The following is a 27,724-nucleotide window of genomic DNA, read 5'->3' as shown; positions in this document are numbered from 1 at the left end:
ACATATATGTATAGTCTGCTGTGTTTATAAACCCCCCCGATGACCAACACCGAGATGGGGAAGTAGCCATACCAAATGTGCCGTGCTTGTCTCTTGATCGAATGGTGACAGAGGATAAAGAGAAGGGAACGATGATAGGAAAATAAAAATTGCGTACAATCATACGTCTGCCTTGAACGATCTCGATCCTCGATCGACGTACAACGAGGTGAGAAATTCAAGGGGAGACGAGATTCTTTATGGGCCTCCGTCGAATTTTACAGACACATACGGTACGTCGAACCAATGTAGATGAATAAAGAAATATATAGGGACTAATGGTTGAACGTACGAGCACGGGGAGACATTGTCACGAACCGTTGACAGACTGCCAAATAAAAAATTCCGAGAGAACGAGAATCTAGGATAAACTACAAAAAGGGGCGGGAGGGGGGGGGAGGGACGAAGGTGAAACGAGTTTTGCGAAACGCGTCGTAACCATTGTATTTAAATGCACGCACATTAATTTAAGATATTATCGTAGCTTTAATCGTTATCAGCAGTTACCGCACTTCGTAGGGCTCTGTAATTCACTTAGAGTGAGAGAGGGGGAGAGAAAGAAAGGAATAACGAGAGAAAGGGGATAAGCGAGCATCGACGGGAATACGAGAACGTGCGCGAGAGTGAGAGAAACAGAAACGAGAGAACATGATGAACGAGATGGCAAGTAACGCGAGTGTGGCTGTTAGGACACGCGAGGTAGAGAATTACTTTTCGATAGTAAACGTATTCGATAATTCGTAAATGGTTCGTGTTCGGTACGCGAGAGAGCTCTCTGGTGAAATGATGGACTCCAATAGTCGTGGAGGAAGAGATGAGTACGAGCGAGTGTGTATACGACGTATAAACCCGAAAGAGAGAGACAGACGATCGAAACGAAAGGGAGAAAGAGGGTGACAAAGAGGGAGAAAGAGAGAGAAAGAGTGAGTGAGTACGTGTGCACGGGTTTAAACGTGAGAATTCACGCATCAGGAAGACGTGGGTGTGGGACTGGGTGGGGGATGGAAAGGAGCCGAAGAGAATGAAAATAGACGGGATGAAAATAAATCGGGAATGGCGGTGATGCGCGGCAGAAATAGAGAGATTCCAGCGTTCCGATACGCGGGGAACGTGGAGTGCCGGTATATCGATATCGATGAAAACCAGTCACCGTAGGTATTCAAGGCGTACTTACACCCATCGATCTCGCGATCGTCTGATCGTCGCGATCGATAGAAACGCAAGTCCTGGCCAGCTGATTTCGCACTGCCAATCTACGAGCTTAATTCCTTTTTATACCGTTCCGAGTTGCCTGTAAATTCTGAATAAATTGGTCCACGTGAACCTCGAGAGATCTGGTTCGATTAATTTCGCGGACCACGATCGCATTCGGACTGATTAACACCGGCGGGCCAGGACCGTGCGAAATCGCGTGTACGGTTTGGTAAGCTGGGCAAGATCGCCAATCCCCATCCGTAGCTCCAGAGAACCGATCCTCGAAGCTAATGGAACTAACGATCCAAGCTAAGTTTCCTGATGTGGTTGGTCCGTTGCGGAACAAAGCAATTGTTCTTGACACACGCCACGTTATATTCACTCTTCGAACGATCGTCCTTCGCGATGTTTAACCGTTTCTCCATCATATTTTCCATTGAGTTCAGCCCTGGGACTCGTCCTGCGACCGACTCCGAGTTCGTAATATAACTACTCGTAGCAACGACGATCTCCTCTATTCCTTGACGGCCAACTCCCGGAGATACGTTCCTACGGTTGCCCGAAGATAACACGAAGAACATAGCTCCGGGACGAGTTACATCGTCGCCCGGATCGATTCCGATGTTTCACAGCGTACCGAATCCTCTGAATTTTCCCTCGTCTTCTACGATCCTTGCCCTTCCACGTTTTCACTTACGTTCGAGTTGGAAGCGTCGCCGTGGGCAGAGCGCGCGTCACTCCGTCTACCGTGAATACAAATTAGTAACGACTAAAACGAGTACTAGCGGCATAGTTAATTAATCGATTAAGGAATAACCGACCTCCGCAATCCCGCTGAACGAAGCGTATACACACACAGAGAGACATACACTTTGCGCAAAAATATACAGGACACAGCGTACCATACACACACACACACACACACAACATACACAAGCGTCTACTGTATCATAGTACTTGTACCATATTTATATTTTATATGTACAAATTAGTCATGTAATTTCTTGTAATAAAGATCAATTTACAACGTGCAACGGTGGACAACCATGCTGTGTTTCCGTGTCCCGCGTGGAATTCCTGCCTTGGATCCCGTTTTGCCCCGGCACACGGCAAAAAGGGGCACGAGGCAAGGAGGGGGGGAGACTGGATTCCGCGCTAAGAATTCCTGAGACAATTTATCGGGACGTTCTAGGGTCGCGCCAGACAGTGTACGCGACGAATGTAGGTCCATTTCCATTCTGACGGCGTCTGGCCACCATTCGACGAAACGGACTCGCGCGTGGATCGAGGAAAACGGAAAGATCGGAACTTTTCTTGGCGGATCACGGTCACATTGATTATGACAATTCTTCGTTCTCTAGATTAACAAGCTTTTAATTTAATCCGAAAAGAGCCAGGGAACATATTCTGATTTTAATAAAGTCGGAAGAATGTTTCTTCTCTGTAGAGTTACGACAATTTATGGTAATCCAATTTGGAGAAGAAATGAGCACGGCGACCCGACCACGCGCTCGAGTAATCGCGATAAAACAAATTGTCGAGATTGAATAAAGGAGCACAGGTAAGGATGCCGGTGTAATTAGTCGCGGGACAACGAGGCGCGGAAGCGCGCTAACGACGCGGAAGAGGAACAATGATTTTCGTGGCTGCTCGAGCGTTCCGGGTACTCTGGGAGCCTGGGTGTTTTTGAACGTTCGTAAAGTGTGATATACTTTTGGAAGCTTGGAAACCGGGTCAGACTTTTTGGGGAAGAATTTTAAATGAAATATAGCTCCAGGTTGTTTATTTCCGTGCACAAATGTTTAGATACGAGTACTTCTGTAGCTCATTAAAAGGTATGAAGCTATCCACTAAAAAATGAATTTTAGTTGAATCTGCGAACGACTAAATGAAACATTAAAATAGAATCTAAGAATGTATATATGTACGCTCATAAATCTGACGGCGGAATAAAATCTGATTGGAGGAGGCGTCGAATTAGGGGATTAAAATTCTTCGATCCGAGGATCGTTCGAGTCTATAAGATCGTTCGATGTGGGCACTTGATGACTACCGTGGACCGACCTTGAAGCCCAATTGCAGCGGTTACCGATAAAACCTGATTACCGGCAGAATTGAAGTCTTAAAAAAATCGCGCATTGAAAATTACACACTGGTAACACGATGACCTTGGCATTAGAATGGATAGAAGGTGCAATTGAGTCAAACGACGCCGAACGCTCAACGCCAACACGTTTGTATTACGCACTACAGATAACAGATAACTTCACTGTGAATAAAAATAGATGCGGCGTAACCTTTGCTGGTATATTCCGTATTATTCTAGAGGAAATGCACGGACGTATTGTATTATGTAATTGTTTTAAACAACTTTTACTCTCGCGTGACCTTGCACTATCTCCGTGTGACCCCAATCGCGCTGAAATAGAACTACAGATATAAGTAATTTCATATACAATATATTCTCGATCTCCTGTGGTAAACAAAGCCACACTGTATGCAATGGCCAACAAGAAGAGTTAAATTTCTGGTACCTAAAATTTCGGATTACACCTTTTCAGAATGATTTAAGATTCTTGAAGTATACGGAACCCTTCTGTTCGTATTCTAAAAAGTGAAAAGTAGAATATAAAAGAAGAATCTAACATTTCAGACAGCAATTCATACAGAGTACACAAGGCTTTCACGAATGGATTACTCCTCACTTACTTCAAAAAGAATTTACATGATAACCTATACAGGGTGGTCCACGAAATGTGATCAGCTTAGATTATTCTACTGCTAGTTATCAGATCGAAATTTTTTTCAGCTATTATAACATGATTCATGGAAAGCTTTAAAATGATTGTACTAAAGTTTTTGTGAACCCTTTTTTTCAAAGTGTTCAAAGTTACCTTCAGTTTTTTTTTTATGGATAAATCTACATTTTTTTTACGTCCATCTTTTAACTGACACTGAGACGAATTCGGCAAGCATCAAGACGAATAATTATTTTTCTTCTACATCAAAGGAATATTAAAAGCATACCATTAACTTTAATTAAAACGATGTTCAAAATGGTTTCCTCAGCTGCAATACACTCGCGTAAACGGTTAACAAACGCCTGCTTAGTTCTATTCATAACGTCTGCTGTTAAACACCCAAAAAATATGTTCGATCGAACAGCTAGCAGTAGAATAATCTAAGCAGACCATATTTGATAGTCCACCCTGTATAACATATCAACGGAACAGTTCCATCTACCTAAGAAAATGGAAAGGTGCTCCAAACAATCAACCAAGAGTATGCACCTTTACTACCCTAAGAATTATTTTCAGGGGGAATTTTAACCCCTTCCTGGATCAATGGCCCGAAAGGGGTAGCTCCTTTACAGCACCTTTGCGTTTCAACGAAAATAATCCTGAGGAAGACGGTATATGGGTCGTGGAATCAAACACTGGTACCAAAAGGAAAAATAAACAGCCGTCGCGTAGTCCCGCGAAAACCGTGGGCCCCTCGCGACGAATAGGCCGATAAGTCTACACACGAATAGGGCCGAGGGGTGGGGGGTTCCCCGCGGCTCGAAATTATCGTCGGAGCGAGAGAGCAGAGGAGACGACGGCGGGCGTTTCGTGGTCGGTTCGAAAGAAGCGACGGTCGAGAGGACGAGCGCGCGGGCAAAGGCGATTAGGGGGCGGCAAGAAGACTCATCGTCGCAGCCGCGGTGCCGATCGACAGTAGCGTGAAGGCAGTCCGTTGAGAATGACTCGTCGCGCGCGTTTCAGCGTCTTGCGGCTCGTGGCCGTCGTGGCCGTGCTCGCGCCCTTCGTCGCGGCGATCACCAAGAACGATCTTTATCCGTACGCGACACCTGGTTCCTCGTTCCTTCAGACGGACCCGAACGGGATGATCGTCTCCGCGGAAACGATCCTGAAGACGCACATCGCGTTCTACGACAAAATCTACAACGCCATATTCGTGAGTAAATATTTGACGTGTTTTCCTGGATGTTATTCCGGTTAATGATTGTCTTCTGATTCACACCCGATTTTGGTGATCAGCACGATGTTTATATATTCGTGAGTTGTACGCCCCTTTTGAAGTATCGATTTGAGGGTGAAAATTTTATTAGATGTTTCTTTTCAACTGGAAATATCCAATTGAACTTTATTCAGAAGACATTCGGAAGAAATTGGAATGTGATGATTATAAATCACAGTTTCGAATAAGTCTCATATTTAAAGTAACGTGGGGATAAGAGATTGTTTTTAGTTACATTGTAGGGTATATGTATCCTCAGGAGCGAACTCTTATTCTGCTAGGGGAAAAAGTGACGTAGAGGAAGGGGCGTTCTACTACTTGGTAAATTTAACATAAAAATGTTAATTCTACATGAACTTCAGTAATTCCCGAGACCAAGTAATAGAAGGTACCTTCCTCTACGCCACTTTATCCCTAGCCGAAGCTGATTTTCCACGTCAGTATACAGAAGCGTAAGGTATTTCGTGATCAATATTCCATCGGATCGGTAGCTTGTAATCGAGTATAGATCGCGCAAGGGGCCACCCAGTCGCGTCTATTTTTAAAAGCCCGATAGAAAGCCGCGCGATTCCACCGAAAAATTCGTTATTTTTATCCGTCGCGGTCAGGAATTTCCATCGGACAGCGTTGGCCGGTCGCATAGCTTCGGTCCCCCGTTTAAATTCGACGCTCACAAAAATATCGTTGCTCTCTGAACGCTCATTCTCGCGGTTCGGGGGTAGGGAAGTTCCCGTTTTCGAATGTTGCCGCCGTCGTCGTTGGTAATCTTTGGCGGCGCGCGAAACTGTGTAAACACTGAACGCGCGCGTGCCACTGTTTACACGTCCGTGGGCGAGGAGGGACGATCTTCGACCGGTTGGAAGACGCAACCACGCGCGAACACCGTTTATTTAACGTTTTAAATTAAGACCGCGTGGAGCGAGAAAACAGGGTGTACCAGTCGTCGCCGTTCGGGTAACGTAAGCCTGGTAGTTTACGAAAACGGTCACGTGGTTTCAATCGAGTCGCGTCAGAAAGATTGAAACGCCCTGGCGGATTGCTGAGGACGAGGAGGAATAAGGAGGGGAGGTGGTCACGCGGCCTACGTTGGCGTGGCACTGTAATTTCTTCGTTAATATTAATTCGCGCGGAGCGAGGGAAAGCCATGGTACATTCGGTCATCCCCTTAATTCGGCCGGTGGTCTAATCTGCCGTCATCTTCTGGCATGACACGAATTCATTGGCCGCGATGACGGTCAAACGGTCGCGCAGCCGGCGGCGACGGGCAATCGGTTAATTGCGCTTGGGTCGTCGCACGAGCTGCGCTTCTCATGCTGTCTCGCCGCGAGCACGAACGAGACACGGACACCAGAGGAGGGGGAAAAGCTCGTTCTCTTTCTCTCTGTCTGAATGATAACGTCTTCATTATTCGCGGAAAATTCTTCGGCGATGAAGAACAGGGGAAGGATTGAGAGATCGCGCGCGGTCCTCGTCTCGATCCCCTGTTATTCATCGTCGGAGAATTTTATAATTCTGTCGGCAGGGGTAGGTCGTACCCAGAAGCTGAAGAATTTAGGGATAAACAGATATCGCCAAGGTATCGATACTTTTATTCATAACCGGTATCGAAAAAAATTATCGACATTTACTTAGTATCACATTAAAAGTATCGATACCTACTTGTATCGAAGGAAAATTAATACAAAGTTCTTTTTTATTCATACAGTGGGTAATCGGTTAACGAACAGTTCGGACAGCGAACAAATCGGACGATAAACGTAGGATTAATAATAATTTATATTTATTTTTTGGATTTCCTGAACGAATTAATTAAATTCTCATAAAAATCTGTGGTAAATCGGTGATCGGATAACGAACATTTTCTTTGAACGGATTATGTTCGTTAACCGATCACCCACTGTATAATATATTTTAACTAGAGTTGAACAGAATTTTATTCCAATAATACATTGTGAAAAGCTGCAGTATAACTGGTCGTCCCGAAAGAGGTCGATTATTATTGAATCTTAATTAAGTGAGAAGGGGCTCGGCATTTCTCCCTTCTTACACATTTCGCAATACTGTTTTGTACCTTGCGAAGCCTACAAATAAGCGTAAAAAAGGAACAGCGTCAATCTTTAACATCTAAAATTTGACATAGTTAATTTGTTCGTGATTATCACCAAAATGCTGTAATTTTGACAAAAATCAGTGACTATGACCGCAAATCTGTACGTTTTGACGTGAAATTGCCCATGTGTACTTACCCGATCACGGCACGAGACCGAAGAGATAAGATTTCCCGTCGCGTTTATCTACGGGCCAACGAAATTTTTCGGGAAACTCCGGTTACTGCGATGATTTACTACGGAGGAGGATATTGAGTCACCGTGCGCAAACACGGACAGATCAGCGGAGTCCTGCGGGACACGGTGATCTCATTGTTCCACGAACCGATTTCGCAGGCAGCGTGAATGAACGTTGATTACGCGCGGCTCGTCTCTCCCGTATCCGGAGGAATCTTCGTTCTAATTGATCCGAGCGAGCCAAGGTGCATGATCTCATGCCGGCCATCGTCACGTTTCCATTACGCCCGTCGCGTGGAAATAAAGAAACGTGCACCGCGGAAAACACGAGGCCGAGTTAATTATGCCGTCGCCGTTCGACGATTAACTCCTTAACGAAATATTCTTCGTTGACCCAAGCGGCACGAACTCTCGTCGCGGAGATGTAATTCGCTTTGACCGATTTATTATTGTTCCTATCACTGTATCTTAACATGTTGATTGTTACGAGAAATTTTGTGAAAATTCCATTAGGCTGTTCCGAACAATCAAAATAATGTACATAGCTAGACACAGCAAGGCCAGTTTAGACTTAACATGTACATTATATTACAGAAACAGAAAGCATTCCCTGGGCTGGTAAACGACAAGAAACAGAACCAGAGAAAGCAACAAATTATTGTCCATATCTGTATTAAGCAATCTCAATTTTGTGTACACATGTTTCACATACACACCTTCAAAGTAATTGTTAAAATTGAACAGTTTATAATACACTGTTATATTGTTTTCATAATGCAGTGATTCCTCGATGAACGCGACACGAGCAACGGCGTTATTCCCACCACTGGGGCAGTTTCCCTGTGGAACCTATCAAAACAGAGTAAACAGAAGCTAGAATAGACCTACTATGCAATGTAATTTTCTGTCCCATGCTTCGGGGACGTCAGAAGCCCCCGTACCATTTCAGTATTCCATTCCTTACTGACGAAACCAAGGCAATAATGTATGTATGTATAGCTATATGCAGTCACAGGTGTGTGTGTGTGTGTGTGTTGTGCATTATCACGGTGTCAAACGTAGTTCCTGAAATCGGAAACTTTTATGTAGAGGTGTCCTCGAACCAACGTGATTTTCCTGGGACACGAAGTTCCATAAAATTTTAGGTCTATTCTTATATTAATCATCGGCGTATTATCGTGGCCAATTTACAAGCGTGTTCGACATTGTCGAACGAGAGTCGCGCACGTGGAAGCTCGTCGGGCCGGAAGGGACCGCAAGATGAATGACGGATAATCGCGGGAATCTGGCCCGAGAGTGGATGGTCGAGTTCCGATCACAGAGACATACGCGTACGAGTATTCCGTCTATATACTCGAGAGCGTCTTCATTCATCAAGATCTGGGTCCCGATAATCCGAAATCCTCCATTGGTGGCTTCCCCCTCCCTCCCTAGATTCGTTTCGCCCGACCAGAAAGCCAGGTTTGTTGTTCGTCGGACCGCGGAACCCCGCGTTCAATTAAAATCCACCGTCAGATAAACGCTTTAACGAGCACGCGTTACGCAAAAATAACCAGGAGCAGACGATAAATCGACCAGACAAGGATCACGAAAATTCCACAACAATGTACCGGACGGCTAATTAAATGGATAAATACGTAATTCGCGGTTTGATTAACCGCGGAGGAGAACGAAACCGCCGCAATTAGTCTGCCAGTGTTGTGCTGTTTTCTTTGTCGTTCGCGGAAATTGAGCCGTGTCGGAACTGGAGAATACCTGTTGGTTGCCCGTGTGTTCCGTCCCGCGGCGATACCATCTGCTCGGACGTGAAATATCGGAAACGAAGCAGCGGGGATCGAGATGGAACGGTGAACGCGACCGATGATTTACGGAGCAGACCCGACCGAATTAGACTTGACGTTTTCCCACATTAGTTTAGAGACGATTCGTGGGAGGTCGTTGCGAAATTCCGTTTAGCGTCATCTTCGGGGCGGATGGTAGAGGGGAATCGTTAGCCTCGCTACGAAATTCGTTGTTAATTAGATTGACTCTGCCCTTGTTCCTGTCTTTCCGATTGATCTACACTGTTAATCCCCATTGAAAATGTGGGCTGGTCTCTAATAACTGGGACAGGTCGCGAAGGCGGTGATTCTTCGCGAAAATAATTCTATCCACGATGTATGTTCTTACAAAGAAGCAATTGTTACGGTGGATCTCTGATCTGAGCTGTTGATACTAGCCACGACTCATTCTGTAATTCTTTGCCTCGACGAAAAGAAGATTTCCACGTACGATACTATTCAATGAACCCCTGGTGTTTCAGGAAACTCTTGTATCGCGAAACATTGTGAGATTAATTGGCCGAACGTGAATTAGGTAATGCATGTGTATCGATCGAATGTTCGTCAATTCTAGAATCGACCGATAAGAAAGCGTGGTCAACCAGTGGAATAAACCTTAAGTAAGCGCATGGAGTTACAGCCACTTCAATTTATTCGTTTGTTCGTTGCAAAAGTATACAACTTTACATTTAAATAACGTAATTTTTATTCTAAAACTATTATTAAAAATGGTAATAAAATCATAACGTTTATAAAAATGATCAAAAACTTGGTCTTGATCCACAACTTGGAAAGTTACTCTATCAATGTTCTAAAAAATCAGAATGCATTAATGCACGGGTAACTCAATACACGTGTATTTAACACTAAAACTGCCAAACCCGTCAAAATGACGGATTCAAGATTTTTTATTTTATAATTATTGATATCCTACAGATACTTTCATCAGAATTTATATTAACCTCTACTTTCCTATACACTTTATACCTATCATAGTACACTAAGCTATATTGTATTATATATTAAACGCATCAATATATTACACAATTTAACTCAGCATACATTTAATGCTGACAGTTCTACTATTAAATATAGAACGTGAACTAGTACACATACGTACTTAAAATGCACTTGTGATTTTAGTATACATTCAAAGCCACGATCTCCACTGATTTTACCAGTGCGTCTACATAAGGGTTAATCGAGTCGTTCGTGAAACACGGTTGTGCCCACGCGGATTCAGACACCACGTGGTGAATCGCGGTTTCGCGATCCCCTTTGATCGACGGCACGCGACGAAACGGTGGTAGTCGCTGCGAGCCGCGATTTCCCTCGAGCACCGAGGAAACTGAATTTCACCGTCCATAAGCCGGTGCCCGGTAGACCCGCCTGCCGACACGACAATCATCTCTATCCCGTCGGTGATCGTCGACGATTCGCAGTCATCAAAATGATTGCGGCCGATTACACGATTGCGTTAGCCGGGGGCACGCTGCCTGGCCGCGTGCTCGCGTTTTTTCCGCGTCGCGGGAGCCAGCGTCGCGACGGCGATCCGCCGTGATGCCGGGAGCGGAGGCCCCGCGACGAAGGAAAATTCAATGAACGCGATGGAGCCACGGCGAATCTCGTTATCCCGGCAAAGTGTCCCGTGAAATGATCGAGTTTTGAAGTTTAAACGAGCACGAAGTTGGTATTTAACGCAGTACGCGCGCCGACGAGGAAGGGAGGACGGTTGGAACCGTTGTTGTTTGCCCGGGTAATTGAAGTTTTCGAGCGACGCTCGCGGTTTTCAAGCGACCGCAATCTCCTTTCGTCTCTAATTTCTTTGGAAATTGAAGGAGAACCGAGTTACCTTGCCTCGCTCGTCAAAGCTCCTTTTTTCCCGTGGATAATCGTAATAATTCCGAACGGGGCTGTATCGTCGGTCTATGGCGTATGCAGACGACGAAGTGGTCCGTCCGCCACTGATCGGAATAATCGTGACGATATATAGTAAATCATATCGATGAGTGTTCGAAAGTTCCTTGGCATTGAACAGTGAATATTTTATAAATTAGAGACCATAGGGTAAGTGACCCAATTACAGATAGTGTCTGTATTATGGAGAGCTAACTATATTTCTACGAATTAAAATCATTGTATTTATACAACATCTGAAATAATTTTTTAACGGAGTTTTTTAAAACATTTTCAATTTAAACTACTTTGTTAATTAAGTTTCGTATTTTAATGCTGAATCTGACAATTTACTCGTGCCTCTTCATGCAAAACTAAAGATAAGTAACATACTTTTATGGAGTAAAATAGAAAGGACCATGTACCAAATATTACACTTTTAACACTAAACCTACCACGACTGGTCAAATGACTACAAAAGTTATGCATACTTAAATATAGTTCAACTTTTGTTTAACCCAATTTTTCGTGAAGTTCAAGAAAAGTTTTGAAAATCCGTGGTTAAAATTACGCGGGACACCCTGTCTATCAGAACTATTCCACTCGATCCCTGAGACTTTTTGTTTACTGACCAGCGAGATCAGGAAGAGAATCGTGCGAAGATGGATCGCCACGTTTTAGTTACGAAGGCATTCCTGTTTATTTTCACCGTTCCCTCCGCGACTCACGATTACCGTGGATTACGTGTGTGCGTGTGTGTCATCGGCTCAGCTGCGACCTACGACCCCTTGCGATAGCCCCGCGCCAGCAGATAGCGAGCCTTCGGACGCTCCCGCTGTCTCTAAACGCCGAGGCGAGAGTGTCAAAACGTCTAGCGCAAGGGGTGGGGGGTGAGAGGACGAGCGATCGATGACCACTCTCTACGGGTTGGCCATCGGCTAGCTTCCATCGATTATCGTCGATCCCCCGGCCGCGTCACCCCTGGCCTGTTCCCAATTATCGGTCGGAAAAATCGTCTAATCGGAAACGGGCTGATCCACGCCGATTCCTATCGATCGTCCGAGGAATTAAAAGGAAGGAAAAAGGCCGTGTTGGTCGATCGGAATAATTACCGGGGACCTCGTCGCCCGCGTGTACTCTTTTTTTCTTCTTTCTGTCCAGGAACCGTTGCGCAAATTGGTCCCGTGCTAGACGACGGTAAAAAAAAAAAAGGGGCTCGACGATTGATCGCGATCCAGATTTCATGGGACGATTAAAGGGGCCGTCGAGTGCTCTGCTTTCGGGATTTTTTTTCCGATTAAAGGGCTGGCCGTTCTCTTGAGAAGGGCTAAACGGGTCGACTTTTGTTCGACGGAAAGGATTGATTTAATAAGCGAGCTGCCGAGGAGCTATTCTTTTGTTACAGGGTTCAATTGTCACGGGGGTGATATTTAATTAATGAAACTCGGTAAATGTGTCGTGAGAATGGTTCTAGAGAGGATGGCAGGATATACAGTGGATTCTGGTTATTTGGGATATATCGGGACTAGCGTTCTTTGGCCCGATTAAGCGTCCCAATTATGCAAAGTGTCACATAGGTAAATACAGTACATTCCATTAGGCTTTGTTCATCGAGCTTTGTCCCAAATAACTACCTCGATTAACCCCATAAGTGGCCCAAATAAGTGGAATCCACTGTACTTTCCTTTTAGCTAACATAACGTAGCTAATAGAAGACAAGTGGTACAGATCAATCGGTATTTCATTATTCCTCTCGAAGACGACAATGTCCCTGGTTATTACTTGATCATCCGCTTTGACATTGTTTTTAATTTATTACTCGTGGCGTTGGCCACTTGAGCTTTGGTCTTCTCCAGATTCTTTCTCATCAACCAAATAAAACGCAACAGACATCAGAGCTCTACAATGTAGATGTTCTCAGCGTGGTAGCAACGTCGACACCTAGAACAGCGGTATTAGACGGATCTACCAAAGCGGGTTGGCAACGTCAGAGGATTATTGCTTTGTCGGTCTAATTCGTGTCAATTCGCGTGACCGGGTCGCCCGTTTAACGTATACGCGGGCACGGGTGTTGAATTCGTCGCGGCACCCGGCTGTATTAGCATCGCGTGAAAACAATATACGAGCGACGAGCGATCCGACCGAAGTTCCACTGGCGATGCATGAACTATTAGCGACGTTTAGAAACCGGGTCGTGGGAACGGCCGGAACGAGACCGGAATTCGGTTGTGCCAGCATTAAATTTCACCAGTTAGCAACACTTCGTCTCTAGACGGGGCTGCAAGTCCCCATCCTTGTACCGTATCCCGATTCACGCTTCATTTACTTTAATGGATGGAACCGAGGGACAGGCTCTTTGATATAGAACGAGAAGGACAATACCTAGATAGCACACAGATGGCTTAAGACGGCTTAATGACGGCTTAAAGGCGCCTCAGACCTAAAATAGCCGTAAAATGGACGTCTTTAAGACGTCATGTGCTATCTGGGTAGAGTGTCGCAGCAGCAATGGCAACAATTTTACGCGTGTCAAAAGAATCAGCTTACCAATGAATTAGGTTTTAGAACCAACTACAGTAATGTCTCGATAAGTGCGATTTGAAGCATTCGTGGCAAGGTGGCCTCTGGTTAGCTTATGTTTACTCTGTTTTGATTGGTTTCACAGGGGGACATCCCCAGTGATGGGAATAATGCCGTTACTTTTTTCCCGTTCACCGAGGATTCACTGTAGTTCGTTGCAGCATACCTCAATATATAGTAAAATTAAGTTTCACGAAATAATTCAACCCACGTGAGCTGCTTTTGAGTAAAAATATTCAGCTGACAATTCTCAAACGGTACATACAAGTGGTAAATGACGAAAAATTTCGTTCCAAGAAGACCGTCTTAATAAACGACGTTAACGAACCATCGGAGAATTCTCTGGAAATGCTCTGGGGTGGACCGTTGAGAAACGCTTCTCCAGAGCAACTTCGATTCCCGTTCACGCGGCTCCGTTGGGCCAAAAATACGTGGCGCAACGAATTAGGCCGGTCCAGACGGCGGTCCGGGGCGTGTACATTCGCGGCAAGCAAAAATAGTCTTGTTTCCCGTGGAGTTTTAATTTCGTCCTCGTTAATGACGAGAAACGTGTCCCTTTGGCCGAATGGGGCCGGTTGCTCCGCGCGGCGAATGTGGAGCAACGCGCGCGCTATTCAGTTTAGCCAATTGAAACGAAACAAAGTCGCGGCCGTCTCGACCAGCCTCGAACACCCCAACGGGGGGGCCCTTTTCAATGCTCTCGGCGACTGCTGTTGCTCCATTAAACGCGAGCGCTCCGGGTGAATGACTCCTCGACGCGCGTGTGTATACAACATACACGCGACGTGTGAGAGGCGGTCTCGTTACGTCATCGACGAGATTTCGCGACACGTGCTGACGGTTTACCTGTTGACCCGCCCGCGCACGTGCGCCCCGAACGCTTTTGGTTCCGATTCAGCTTCTGCGTGTCGTCAATGGACTCCTACGATGATGATAGTACTCGGTTGAAATGAGATCGAGGTTGGTTTCGGATTATTCGAAATCAAGTATATACAATTTTTATGACTTTAGGGGAAGATCTAGCTTCATAATCTGAGCGATAGACGTTGCAGCTATATTTGTGTACGTTATTATGAATTTCGAGATGGGAGATACATCCATGATCCAGGTAGTTCGATCGCTGGAATAGTGATTGATTCAATATCTTTTACCTTTGATCGCAAACGAGCTATGAGATGTAGTGTTGATCGAAACAAGAGGTATACACTAGAAACGTGTGAGACTTGGTAAGTCATCTGTAGTACATAGAAGCCTCTCAATTTGGTATCTACTAAAAGCATGGTAAAATGTAGTCAAAGATTCCTCTGGCGTAAGCTTATCTTTCGTTCACATCGAAAGGATAATGGAAGTTTCCCGTACTTGGGGGAAATTTTTCCCCGAGGCTCATCTTCAATCTCGTTGAAGTAACGGGCATTTTAATTACAGAGTCCCCTAGAATTATCCAGTACTCTTGTCCCTCCTCCGATCTCTATATTCTCTTTCGTGCGACGAGCTAGGAACTGTTAAAAGGGTTATCTGACCTCGTTCCAGGTAAACGGGAATGGCGTACTCTCTTTCGCCAGGTCGATGCAACGTTTCCTAAATATCGCGTTCCCGTTGGACGATCCGGTGATCGCGCCGCTCTACACCCACGTCGACACCAGAAGCTCCGGGCGGATTTATTACGGTGAAACAGATTCACCGGAAGTGCTCGCGAGAGCCGGAGGAATGGTTCGCAGCGCATTCAAGGACGCGGCTGACTTTGTGCCCACACACGTGTTCCTAGCCACCTGGCTGGAGGTCGGTTACTACGACGAGAAAAGCGACAAAGTAAGCAAAAGATCGTGTAGTACATCGTTTTTACCACCGATCATCGATCCAAGAAGACAATTAATCTTCGCGACTTACGGTTGTTGGATTCTCCTAGGTGAATACCTTCCAAGTAGCCATCTCGTCGAACGACACGCATTCCTATGTCGAGCTGCTCTACCCGGATAATGGGATTCAGTGGATCCAAGGTGCATCGCACCCCAACGGTCTACCCGACGCGAAGGCGCAGGCAGGATTTATGAGCGAAGGAAGAATGTACACGTTGAAGGGTTCCGGGACGGATCAGATTCAGAACGTCGACAAGTGAGTCGTCAGGGGACGAATGCTTGCCCAGGGATTTCTACATCGAGCGATTCACTGAGGGGGTAACGTCAATTACGTTGTATTGTCTTTCAGATGGTCGAACGTGAACAGGCCGGGACAATGGGTGTTCCAGGTTGGTCCGATCTTGGACGACCAGGAGGTGAAGGTACCGGATAATATTGAAGGTGAATTTCAAGTAAAATGTTCAGCTTTAAACTAGTGTTTTAAAACTTCGAACGTATTCTTCGATAACCATTTCAACCTCGTCTAATTTTTATACCGTTGCTCTCATATTAACGTCTCGCCATTACCTAGACATCAGCGCAACTAATCAGGTGGCCAGCTGCAGAACCGGAGCAACGACATGCCATAGCAAAGCAAGCTGTATGGACTATGAGGTCGGTTTCTGCTGTCACTGCAAGCAAGGATTCTTCGGCAACGGCAAATCCTGTCAGCCGAACGGTAAGAATCGTCGTTGTCGCGAAACTTAAGAGTCCCCTAATTATCCCCGAGACGCGTCCCTTTGATCCGGCCACGCCACATAAAAGTTCGCTTTCGGGGGGTCTCGCAATTTTAACCGGGCTCCTTTGGGGTCGCGACGCGTCGCGAAATAGACGCCGCCCAATAACTGACGGTTCCGCTCGTGTACTCTCTCTGATCTATACATAGATTACGAGTCCCCGACTGTTCCTTCGATGACCTCGTAAAACACGAAGATTCTGTGCACGAGACTTTTAATATTTTCTACCTCCGACTAAAACTCGAAGTTACCACCGATTACCAGAACACGAAAGTGAATAAAAACTGTGAATATAAAATACAGATGTCCCGCTTCGAGTGATTGGTCGTATTTCCGGAACGATCAACAACGTTGACCTCCCATCAACCGATCTGCAGTGTTACGTGCAGACCAAGGACGGACGAACGTACACGGCGTTGTCCCGGGTACCAGAGGAAATCGGTGCCAGTTTCCAGCTGCTCGGTAAACTCGGTGGCATGATTGGCTGGCTGTTCGCGAAACCAATTGGCGAGACGAGAAACGGCTACGAACTCACAGGTACCGTCTATACGAAAGGAGCTACAGTAAATCATCGATGAATGTCTCCAGTTTCACACTGCCTTTTAATGAGGTTTAGCACAGTGATACAACTAGGAATTCCGAAGCCAAAAATATTTGTTTCAGCCATATATAACCATTAGTTTATGAAATATTTAATGTTCAGTGACAAAGAGCCTTCGATCACTCATCGATGGTTTACTGTATTGTAAATCTTCCTTCTCAATTTTGCTTTTCTACTTTCCACAAGACCACACCAACGGGTTGGCTCCAGTCTGGCCAGTGTTTCCATTGCATTTCTACAAATATTTCATTCAGGTGGTCTGTTCAATCACACCACGGAGCTGACGTTTCCCGCGTCCGGTGACAAAGTGACGATCCGCGGAAATTATCTCGGCCTGGACGTCTTTGGGCAGCTGAACATGGAGGCGGAGGTGACCGGCACGTTGCCGCAATTACCAAGGGACACATGGATCGAGTACGGTGACTACGACGAGCTTTATACCAGAGCGCAACCGGGCGTGATACGTGCACAGAGCGAGAGGACCAGCAAGATGAACGACGGAAGCGGCGAACGGGCGCTGAGCTTCACGCAGGATCAGACGATCCTCTATCAGGAGTGTCCGTATCTACCTGCCGACCCCGAAGACGACACCACACGGCTTAAGTACTTCAGGGGCTTGACGACTTACGAAGCGACCGAGGGCATCATTCGTTTCGCTGTGAACACGAAAGTCGCCCCCCTCGAGGAGGAAGATCCTTGCATTCAGGGCAGGGAAACTTGTACCGACCACAGCAGCTGCGTCGTCGACGGAGACAGCTTCAAGTGTGTCTGCAATCCTGGGTGAGATGATTTTTACTTTGATTCTAATTTAATCCTCTGGTTCAATCCATAAAGAATCATTGAAACGACAGGTGACGTTCGATAAAGCCATCCTTCGATTAGTTTCGTAGATCTGCCTTCTTCCATTGATGCAGAAATAACTGCCACCTGAGTCATTATTAACTCGAAGTATTTTCATTATTGTTACTACACTGAGGATATTTATGCAATTTTCTGTTTTTATGTATTAAAACAGAATTTAAATAGAAACTTATTACCCCACCGAAGAGTCGAGATACAAAGAAGAGAATGAAATGAAATTTCACTTATTTCTGAATATTCTGTTGTAGAATACACAAAATTCACAATAATGTCGTTTAGTAGATTTTCACTTCGCCTACTGCTCATTTATAATTATTCATTTCTGTGGGATCGCATGTTATGTAAAGAGGAAGTCTACAACAATGTACCATCGGTTGTTCCATAGATATCAATATCTATATGAAGAAGACGGTAGCGCGATCTGCGTGGACGTAAACGAGTGCAGCGCCGGCAATCACATGTGTTCCCCTGATGCGCAGTGTATCAACCAAGAAGGCAGCCACACCTGTCAATGCAGACCTGGCTTTTCGGGAGACGGTCGAATTTGCGAGAGTAAGTTCATGTAGACGTCCATTGTCGGTGGTGGGGAGCCTAAGGCCAGATGCTCGCAATGTGATACCAAGCTTGAGCCTATTAGTTAACAAGAAGAGGACTCCAAATGTATATCACAGATTTGATTCAAACACTTCTCACTTAAAGTATAGACTATGCAGAAACAAACCCTAGTGGGGTTTTGCCACATAGGCCTTCGTTATTGAGAAAATTAACAATAGACATTTTGGAGGCGGAAGATAGACATAATTTGTTGTTATATATCTATTATGTGTGTCCGACATATTTTACCTATAAATAAATGAAATGTAATTTTCTAAATGTTTTTTCACTTAAGAATAATTGTAACAAAACAGTAATAAATATAAATCACATAAGAATTTAAAAAAGAATAATACATGTGAAAAAAAAACCAACAGGATAGGGCGGGAGTCGAACTGCCGATCTCCGGATTGCGAGGTACTCGTTTCAACCGCCTCGGTTACACCCCTCTTGTATTCAGGGTTTCAAATTATCTCTCATCTTCCGCCTCCAAAATCTTTATTGTTAATTTTCTCAACAACGAAGACCTATGTGGCGAACCCGCACTAGGGTTTGTTTGTGCATAGTTTATACTTTAAGTGAGAAGAGTTTGAACCAAATCTGTGATATACGTTTAGAGTCCTCTCCTGTAAGTTTATATAAACAGCAGGAAGTTACCATACTCTGGTCACTTCCTTACCAACCACTAGCAACGGTCTGTTTGGCGAGAAAATCGATATCCAGACCGTTCCCGCCTAGTGGAGTCCTATTTTACGGTTTGCCAGTAACTGATACCTATTGTCTGTTGGACATACAGGACTTCCCTCCTGCGAGGACACGCGGTGCGGTAATTACGAGCAATGCGCGATGATCGAGGGCGCGCCTAATTGCGTTTGCATGCCCGGTTTCGAAGACTCGGAGCAGGGTTGCTACCCGACACAGCGAGGTAAAACACTATTTCAATGATTAAACTTCGGTCTACATTTTTTTCGTTCTGTTGGTAATGTTATCCCGAGGCTTCTTGTAGGTTCCTGCGAGGTCGAGGAGAACTGTGCTCCCGTTGGCGGTGCCTGTACTCTTAACGGTGATCCATCGAGGCACGTATGCATCTGTCTGCCAGGTTTCCTTGGTAAGTGTTCGTGTTTTATTGCGCCCTTGCCTCGATCCGAAATCAACGGTAGGGAAGATGATATTCTACTTTCATAGTATTAGCTCAGGATCCTATACGAACGACTTTATGACAACGTAATAGAGATTCCTGTATAAACGCATTTATCGAACTTCGTGTTTATCTTACGAAGAGTTTGCACATAACACGCCCTACGATTAAAGAAAATCGAATCTCCGTTAATCGATCTGTTCCAATGGACGGATGATTGGATTAAATTCATCTGTTTGTAGCATCTAATATCGTTAGAAACACCGAACTCAGCAAGTAACAAGTTTCGTGCTGTCATGTTACGTTCTCGTTCCATGTTCGAAGTTAGAAAGAACCACACCGCCCAAGCGGTACCGCTTTCAAATTGAATTACAAGGGAACGTCGAGTGATCGACGTGGATAATGTATAGAGTGCCCGGTTGGAGGGATACCATTCTTCCGAGGGATTTGTACCGGTAGCAAATCCGGGACCCTTCGTTCCTCCCTGTGTTTTCGTAATCAGCTTCCGTTCCGATGATTACAATCGTTCCCAGGCGACGGTTACACGTGCTATCCGGAAGCGGACGAGACCACAACGGACGAACCACCTAAACCGCAGTGCTTGCAAGAGATGTGCTGGTGCCCGGGTGGTTGGGACTACCGGAATAACGAATGCGTGCGGCAGGAAGAGGAGCAGAGGACCGTCGACTACGACCGGGACTGTAAGTACGCCAAGAATAATGCGCGTGTGGATCTCGATCCGCTCGTAAATTACAGAAGCCTGGGTTTCTACTCGACTCCTTGTAATTAGTTTATTGTATCCGCTTCGAGGAATGGTAAAGAACCTCGATTTTGCATGGGATTATTAGTCGTTTTTTCAGTTTGAATCTTGACAGAAAGTACAAGCTTCTTAAAGTTCGTACCTTCGGGGATCGAGTTTTCGGAACTTAAACAGAAATGTCTGAGAAAAGGGGGATTGATCGGAAGGGTATACAGAAGCTTGTAGAGTGTAACTTTATTCCGAGAAAAATGTTCTTCTTCGAGATATTGAATTTTCTTTTGCATCCGTCCCTTTGCTCGGCCCTCGAAGGATCGATCGAATGGAACAATGCATGACGACTAATCGCACGTAGAATATGATTAGAGGTACGTCGTGATTGCACGAAGTCATGCGATATACCCGGTACACGATCATCGTGGCCGTGTCGAGAGACACTCGCTAACACGCCAGCGACGAACGGTTCTTTTTGCATCGTGCGTTCTAGTATCGGCGCACCCAGCTCCGGCATGCCTCGAAGACGACTGCATATGCCCCTGGGGATTCGATTACAACCGTACGGAGGAGATTTGCGCGCCACGGCCAGGATACAACCACGAAACGATGGGTCCATCAGGAGTTCACTGTACGGCAGACCCTGCTTTTGCTTCTTGCTAATTCGACCAATTAACGGCGCTTCTGCTAATTGCCTGGTTAACGTTACCCGTCACGCGCAACATATCTCGTACAGACATTTAATTAATCCATGTCAACACGTTCTACATTGTTTTTCAGTTCGAACGATCGAATTTATTTATCGACGCTTCCACACATTGCCCCGTCCAGAATGTGACTAATGTTTCACGGAAACAGAGGGTGGGACACTTGTTCAGAGAAACATCTGCCATATTTTTCGCAATACTCTGTAGCTGATACCTCTGGAGTCTTTTTAAGTAATATTCTACGTCATGGTAAAGTCTCGATTAACCGAACACTTTGTTAAGAATTATCCCTTTGACTGCGAACAGCGCCTATAGGCATTCAATGCAGGATACTCATTTGATGGTCACATATATATACATATATATTAAATGTTTCATATTTGCAAATTACTTTTCCGATAAATATAACTGCAAAATAACGAAAAAAAAATTTGTTTAAGCAATTATAGTAGTGCGTCATGTACCCAGACGGTTGCTACTACCACTGCGTCGCGCGATTGGCATGTTTCATTTCTGAGTGCTCTGCAGTCAAAGGATTAAGGATCATCTTTTATATTTAGGTATTCTGTACATTGGTATTCTGTTAACCGAGATTTTACAATGACACTGAAGATGAAATCATTCACCTCTCCTTAACTTCCCAAAATGATTCACCCTCCTAAAGGGATGGCTATAATAATTCAATCGAGTGCTTATTGAAAAAAAAACCACTAGAGAATTTAGTACAGCAGAAGGTACCCAGTAGGTACGTCTCCCTGAGGACGTGAACGTCTAGATTCGATCGTTACGACTGATACGCAAACGCCGCTTCATAAATTTCGTACGTGAGGCAGTCAGGCGTCACCGGCATTATCATAATTGCGCACGCTTGTGTCCAGTATCGTGCAACGTGGTGAACAGGTGTCATCCCTACGCCCAGTGTATCTACGTGACGAGTACCGCCGACTACGAGTGTCGCTGCAATCCTGGCTACGAGGGGGACGGCACCGATTGCACGAAAACAGGTACGTCGGACATCGTTTTGCTAGCCTCATTTCTCGTTTCCGAGTAATCGTTCGCACAATGCCGCGGGGAAATTGTACGGGTCGATAACCAGTGAATGAAAAGAGATTGTTATTCTGGCACAGAGGTGTCCTGTTTGGACGTGGACATCTGCGACCCGAACGCGTCCTGCCAGCAGGAGCCGTTGGCCAAGTGCGTCTGCAATCCAGGATACGAAGGAGACGGAACCACTTGCAGTCCTATCGGTCATATGGAAATCCTTTTTTTTTTCATATTTTTTTTTATCTAACTATTTATCATACAATACTTGACGCATCTGTCACTTGCCAGTTCTGCTCGCTAGAAATCAATGAACGTACCGCTTCTGCACTTGTAGTCGCGCGATGGCATGATCGGCTACAGAACTGTCTTGAATACCGTTTAGCTAAAGCAATACCGTTCGTAAGACGGTTCCTCTAAAAATTCTGTATGTACTATACCGTCAATGCTGTCTCGTAATGTAGATCCACGGACATCTACTTCCTCCTCTGTACCATCTACACTCCATTACTCTCCCTTTTTTAAATGCACTGCACAATCACCCGTTGAATCGAAAGACACGAGACGATTCACCGTTAGTTAGGCGTTCAAGATATTTCTTGAAGTTTCGATTACTCTATTGAGGGATGTGAAGTAGAAACGTATTTTAGTGCAATGCAATCGATTGGTACGATGGTCTCTAAGAGGAACCTAACTGACACGGAGGAGGAAAATGTCCCTGGATACAGTACTATCTTCAATAAAGTTCAATTGTTCGACCAAGGTTCTTTCGCAGCGGTATGTTACAATGTTTCTCTCTTGTATGTAGACGAGTGCAGCGGCGACACCGACTGTGCAGAGAACGAAAAATGCTCGTACAACCCGACCAACTCACGATTCGAGTGCACCTGCAATCCCGGATTCAGTATGGTGGACGGACGCTGCGTGGTCTCCGACTGTTCCACGAACCCTTCCCAGTGCCACGTGAACGCACAGTGCGTGTCCGCCGGCGACGGTGGCTACGAATGCATCTGCATCGACGGATACAACGGGGACGGGATCCGTCAGTGCGTCGAGGATCATATCGGCTGCAACGTTCTGAATAATTGCGGCAGGAACGCGGTCTGCGGATACAATCAGACGTCCGAGAACTTCGCGTGCATCTGCCAACCGGTATGCTTATTGAACACGTCGGTTATCGATCGCGTGAATCGGTCTTACCTTGGAAATTTAGCCTGACATGCTGTGCAAAGCCTCGACTTAGGGTGTACCACTTTACTATGAGAACGACTTTAGCTAAATCATCGATGTAGACTATTGTGTTTGCAAGTGGGACGGTTTAGAGATAGCTTACCACTGTGGCAAGTAGTAACGGACTCTCATTGAGCAGCCAATTCACGAATGGACGCGTTAGAATAGGATCGTGACAGTAGGAAGGACAGGTTTATGATCAGACGTAGCTGTCCAGGACAATGGTTTAGTTGAGCTATCGATACCTATTCGTACAACGATCGTAGCTGTTTTCTGCTTAACCCTTTAACGTTTAGTGTTGTACCGCTTATTTTAAAAGCGTGGCAAGTCTAGCACTGGGTAATATCTAACTTTTGTCAGCAAGGATCTGTAGTTTCACTGATGCGAAGTAGATTTCTCATTTCACTTGAGAAAATTAAGTATTCCCTCGAAAAATAAATAAAAAGAGAAAAAATGAAAAAGTCTGTTGAATATTGACTTTTTTGACATCAAAACAACAAGATACAACATATGTATACATATACAGGTTGAGTCAATAAGAATTACTATCTAAAATAACTCGTTACTTATTGGTTGCATCAGAAAGCGTTTTAATGAATTATGTAGTATTTTAAGAGACACATCAAATGCATAGAATTTGTCTCTTTTATACCTTATTTTTTTTGAGATATGAAAGTGACCTGGAATTTGTTCAAGGTTAATGCATTTTTGTTTAATACCGTCATGTTGTAGGTTATTGAATTCGTCATTCCACTGACAACAACGTGGTATTAAAAAAAAGATGCATTGACCTTAAAAAACTCAAGTTCACCTCAAACAAAAATGTGCTATACAACCAATAGGTAACGAGTTATTTTAGGTAGTAGTTATTGACTCACCCTGTATATCAGTCTCATAATTTTGAAACAACGACTTAGTTAACCCTTTGCCTTATAACATCGAGTCAGACTCGTGGTGACGATTTCAAAATTGATTCAACAAACATAAATATTACTCGTTTTCTTTGAGTCAAAGTGAAATACCAGTTTGATAATATTAATATTTTACTTTTAGAGTAAATGTACAATTGCGATAAGTACAAGAATTCCTTTTCTTTCTGGGGAACTATTGACGATAAAGTAATTCTGGAGACTGCAGACATCAAGAAAATCATAGGGCAAAGGGTTAAAGGGTTGAGACGAACTTCTGTTCTTTTACACAAGACCTCTCAGGTTCATTAATCCACGTGTACTTGCCCAAACATTAATGATTTCCATTCCACTTTCAGGGTTACTACGGCGACGGTTTCACGTGTCTTCCTCAATCGTCCTGCCGACACGATCCAACCCTTTGCTCGCCGGACGCGACATGCGTGCCGGCCGGGAACAATCAGTTCGCCTGTGTGTGCAACGAAGGGTACAACGGGGACGGGGCGAACTGCAAACCGCGTCCAAAACACGATTCGAACTTCCTGCTGGTCAACCAAGGAATGGCCACCCTCAGGATACCGCTCGCGTCTTCCTACGAGAATCCTGGCAGCCCGATCTACATAGCGTACACGCAAATGGCGATCGCGATCGACATCGACTGCCTGAACGGGAAAGCATACTCCAGTGACATCACCGGTAACACGATATTCCCATAGCGCTCGCTCCTCCTTATTCTCTCTATCTCTCTCGACGAATCGTGATGCATCGAGAGGATACTTCGTGCACGGATTAAAACGCAATTTTGCCAGTGGAAATATCGACTCAGCCTCCACGGTATTACGAGGTGGTCCAAACTAGAGATTTATTCTTTCAGGTAATCGAATAATCGAGTTAACGTACAACGGATCGATGTCGGAGACGTTCATGCCGAAAGTAAGCAGCCCCGAGGGACTGGCGGTCGATTGGGTATCCAGAAATATTTTCTGGACGGACTCCGGCAAGACGACGGTCGAGGTGGCCAATCTCGAGACGAGGAAACGCAAGGTCCTCGTTTCCGACGGGCTGGTCAATCCCAGAGGGATAGCCGTTCACCCGTACCGAGGGTAAGTATTTCTCCCGTGGATTTTCCACGGGGTCAGGGGTTAAAGGTACCGGATCAGCGTGGTACGACGTAGCGACGACACGGAAGGGTGGGGTTACGAAAAAAAACAAAAAAAAAAAAAAACAAACCGGACATAAACACGGATATAGACACACATCGTTATCATCCAGGGGAATATTTCGTCGTGTTTCAGGAAGATATTCTGGTCCGATTGGAACCGCGTCTCGCCGAAATTGGAGTGGGCAAACGAGGATGGGACAGGCCGCGCGATCTTCCTTCAAGGGGATTACGTCAAGCTACCGAATTCATTAAGTATCGATTGGGCGACGGATGAGCTGTGCTGGGCGGACGCCGGAACGTTTACGATAAGTAAATAATCGAATTCTGGCGGAAATTTCTCCGTTAAGGGGGAATCCTATTTGTTTGGCGAAAAATATAGCAAAATGTGGGAATTTTTTTAAACGGGACTGGCGATCCGATTCATTTGCAGTTTGGACCATGTATTTATTCGTCTTTGAAGAAGTTACGGTATTTTTGAAATTAATTTTTAATAATAAATATAGAAGCTATGCATGATCGACCATCACGCCAGGCATGGTTTGTCTGTCGCTAGTGTGTATATTTATCTTCCAGCTAATCTGTAGCTTCACTTTGACAAACCAGAATAAAAGAAAAAATTTATTGAGGAAGTGGTTTCATATAACTTTAATTTTTGCTATCAAAATTCGACACTTTTTTTTATGTAAAAAGAGAAATATATAACTTATCGGTATTCTTGTTTGTAAAACGGTAAAGTAATGTTTACTGAATATACAGACCAAATTTGAAGTTAATCGGTTCAGTGGGTACAGAAATATCATGCAGACCACCCGCAAAAAAGCTGTTTCGAGAAAATAACGTTAAAAGTTTTAATACGCAATGAGCATCATACCTGCGCTCGAGTCGGTTAAAAACTCATAACTTCTAAAGTTTTACGAGCTTCGACATGAAAATTTGCCAAAATATTCTGAAGACATTAAACTAAAATATTCAGTCAAAAGAAAATCGATTTTTTTTACTCGAAAAATAGGATTCCCCTTAATACATATCGACAGATGGTCAGAGAGCCTCCTGACTCGCTGTATAATCGTCCCTAACCGATTTTTCATAATCGTGTACCCGCAGGCTGTATGGAAATCGAGAGCAAGGAGATCAACGTGGTCGCGAACGCGCTCACTTACCCGTTCGGCCTCGCGATCTCGCAGCAGAACTACTATTGGACCGACTGGAAGACGTAAGTGATCGAAAACACGTTCCCCCTTTTGGCAACCGAATTTCGTATTTACTCGACCGGGAAAATTGATGGCGAAACGTCGAGGTTTTTCGTACGTACCGTATAAATAACGAAACGTTCGTTTATTCTCCCGGGATCTATTAACCTTGGTCAAGGTCAAAGGGGGTACGTAGTGTCTCGTTGAGATTTTAATCGAGAAATAGCAGAGAGAAACCTCTGCAACCGGGTGCTTAGAAGAATTCGGTTGGAGCGCGGGTAAAAATTCGGTGGATAGTTTGAATCATCGGTTATTTATCGTCGTAGCCACAAAATCGAGGTTGCCATGAAGAGCAGCGGGGACAGGAAGCCGGCCATAGTGATACCACCCGGAGGAAGCGGTAAATTGTACGGAATAGTCGTCGTTCCTGAGTCCTGCCCAAGAGGTAAATCAAGTTTTACGTCATCGTTCGACGTGTAACCCCCTCCGTGAAATTGATCTAACCTAGACCCTGTTTGAAAGTATATAAAATCACGTGATTCTGGTAATTCAACGGCACACCGCTCGATCAACGGTGATCGGATTAATGTAACCAATCATTTGTCTGCCGCGACAGTGACGAACGTCTGCCAATACGAGAACGGAAGGTGTAACAAGGACCAATTGTGCCTGCCGGATGGTCAAGGTGGTAGGACGTGCGTATGCGCGGATGATGCGTCAGGACCTTGCACCGATTCTCGTTAATCGATGGAGTGTCGATCCCCGTCGAGATCGTGAATCAGGGCGACGCAAGACCACCACCATCACCAACACAAAGAGATGCGACCGACGATAATGAAAGAGAACAACTGGTCTCGCGTCGCGTCGGTGTCGGTTGTTAGAGTCGCGTGTAAATTATATTATATTATTCTTGATATGTTTAGTTTTGTCGTCCACGTTTTTAAGTAACACATACACATCATACACACACAACACACACACACACATTTTGTATCTAATATAACTGTAGCGTGATGCTGGCTGTACGGTGCTGCGGCGGAGTGCGCCGCGTTATTTAATAAAAGTCTAAAAAATA

General features: G+C 45.0%; 1 protein-coding gene across 1 annotated transcript; it reads left to right on the top strand.

Annotated features, from left to right (window-relative positions):
• Positions 1-4,959: 4,959 nt before the first annotated feature.
• On the top strand, positions 4,960-27,724 carry LOC107187996 (nidogen-2). Its single transcript, XM_015576209.1, has 18 exons — positions 4,960-5,190; positions 15,365-15,643; positions 15,741-15,946; positions 16,040-16,131; positions 16,262-16,408; positions 16,770-17,003; positions 17,322-17,847; positions 18,314-18,480; positions 19,319-19,447; positions 19,529-19,630; positions 20,194-20,361; positions 22,968-23,311; positions 24,657-24,993; positions 25,172-25,400; positions 25,593-25,768; positions 26,564-26,672; positions 26,976-27,094; positions 27,266-27,724. Exons 1-18 carry the CDS (start codon positions 4,975-4,977, stop codon positions 27,391-27,393), a joined length of 3,708 nt encoding a protein of 1,235 aa, XP_015431695.1. The 5' UTR covers positions 4,960-4,974; the 3' UTR covers positions 27,394-27,724.

Source organism: Dufourea novaeangliae, unplaced genomic scaffold (assembly GCF_001272555.1).
Source record: "Dufourea novaeangliae isolate 0120121106 unplaced genomic scaffold, ASM127255v1 scaffold109, whole genome shotgun sequence".
Taxonomy (NCBI): Eukaryota; Metazoa; Arthropoda; class Insecta; order Hymenoptera; family Halictidae; genus Dufourea; species Dufourea novaeangliae.
The sequence above is the reverse complement of the archived record's forward strand: the minus strand, read 5'-3'. Positions and strand labels throughout refer to the sequence as shown.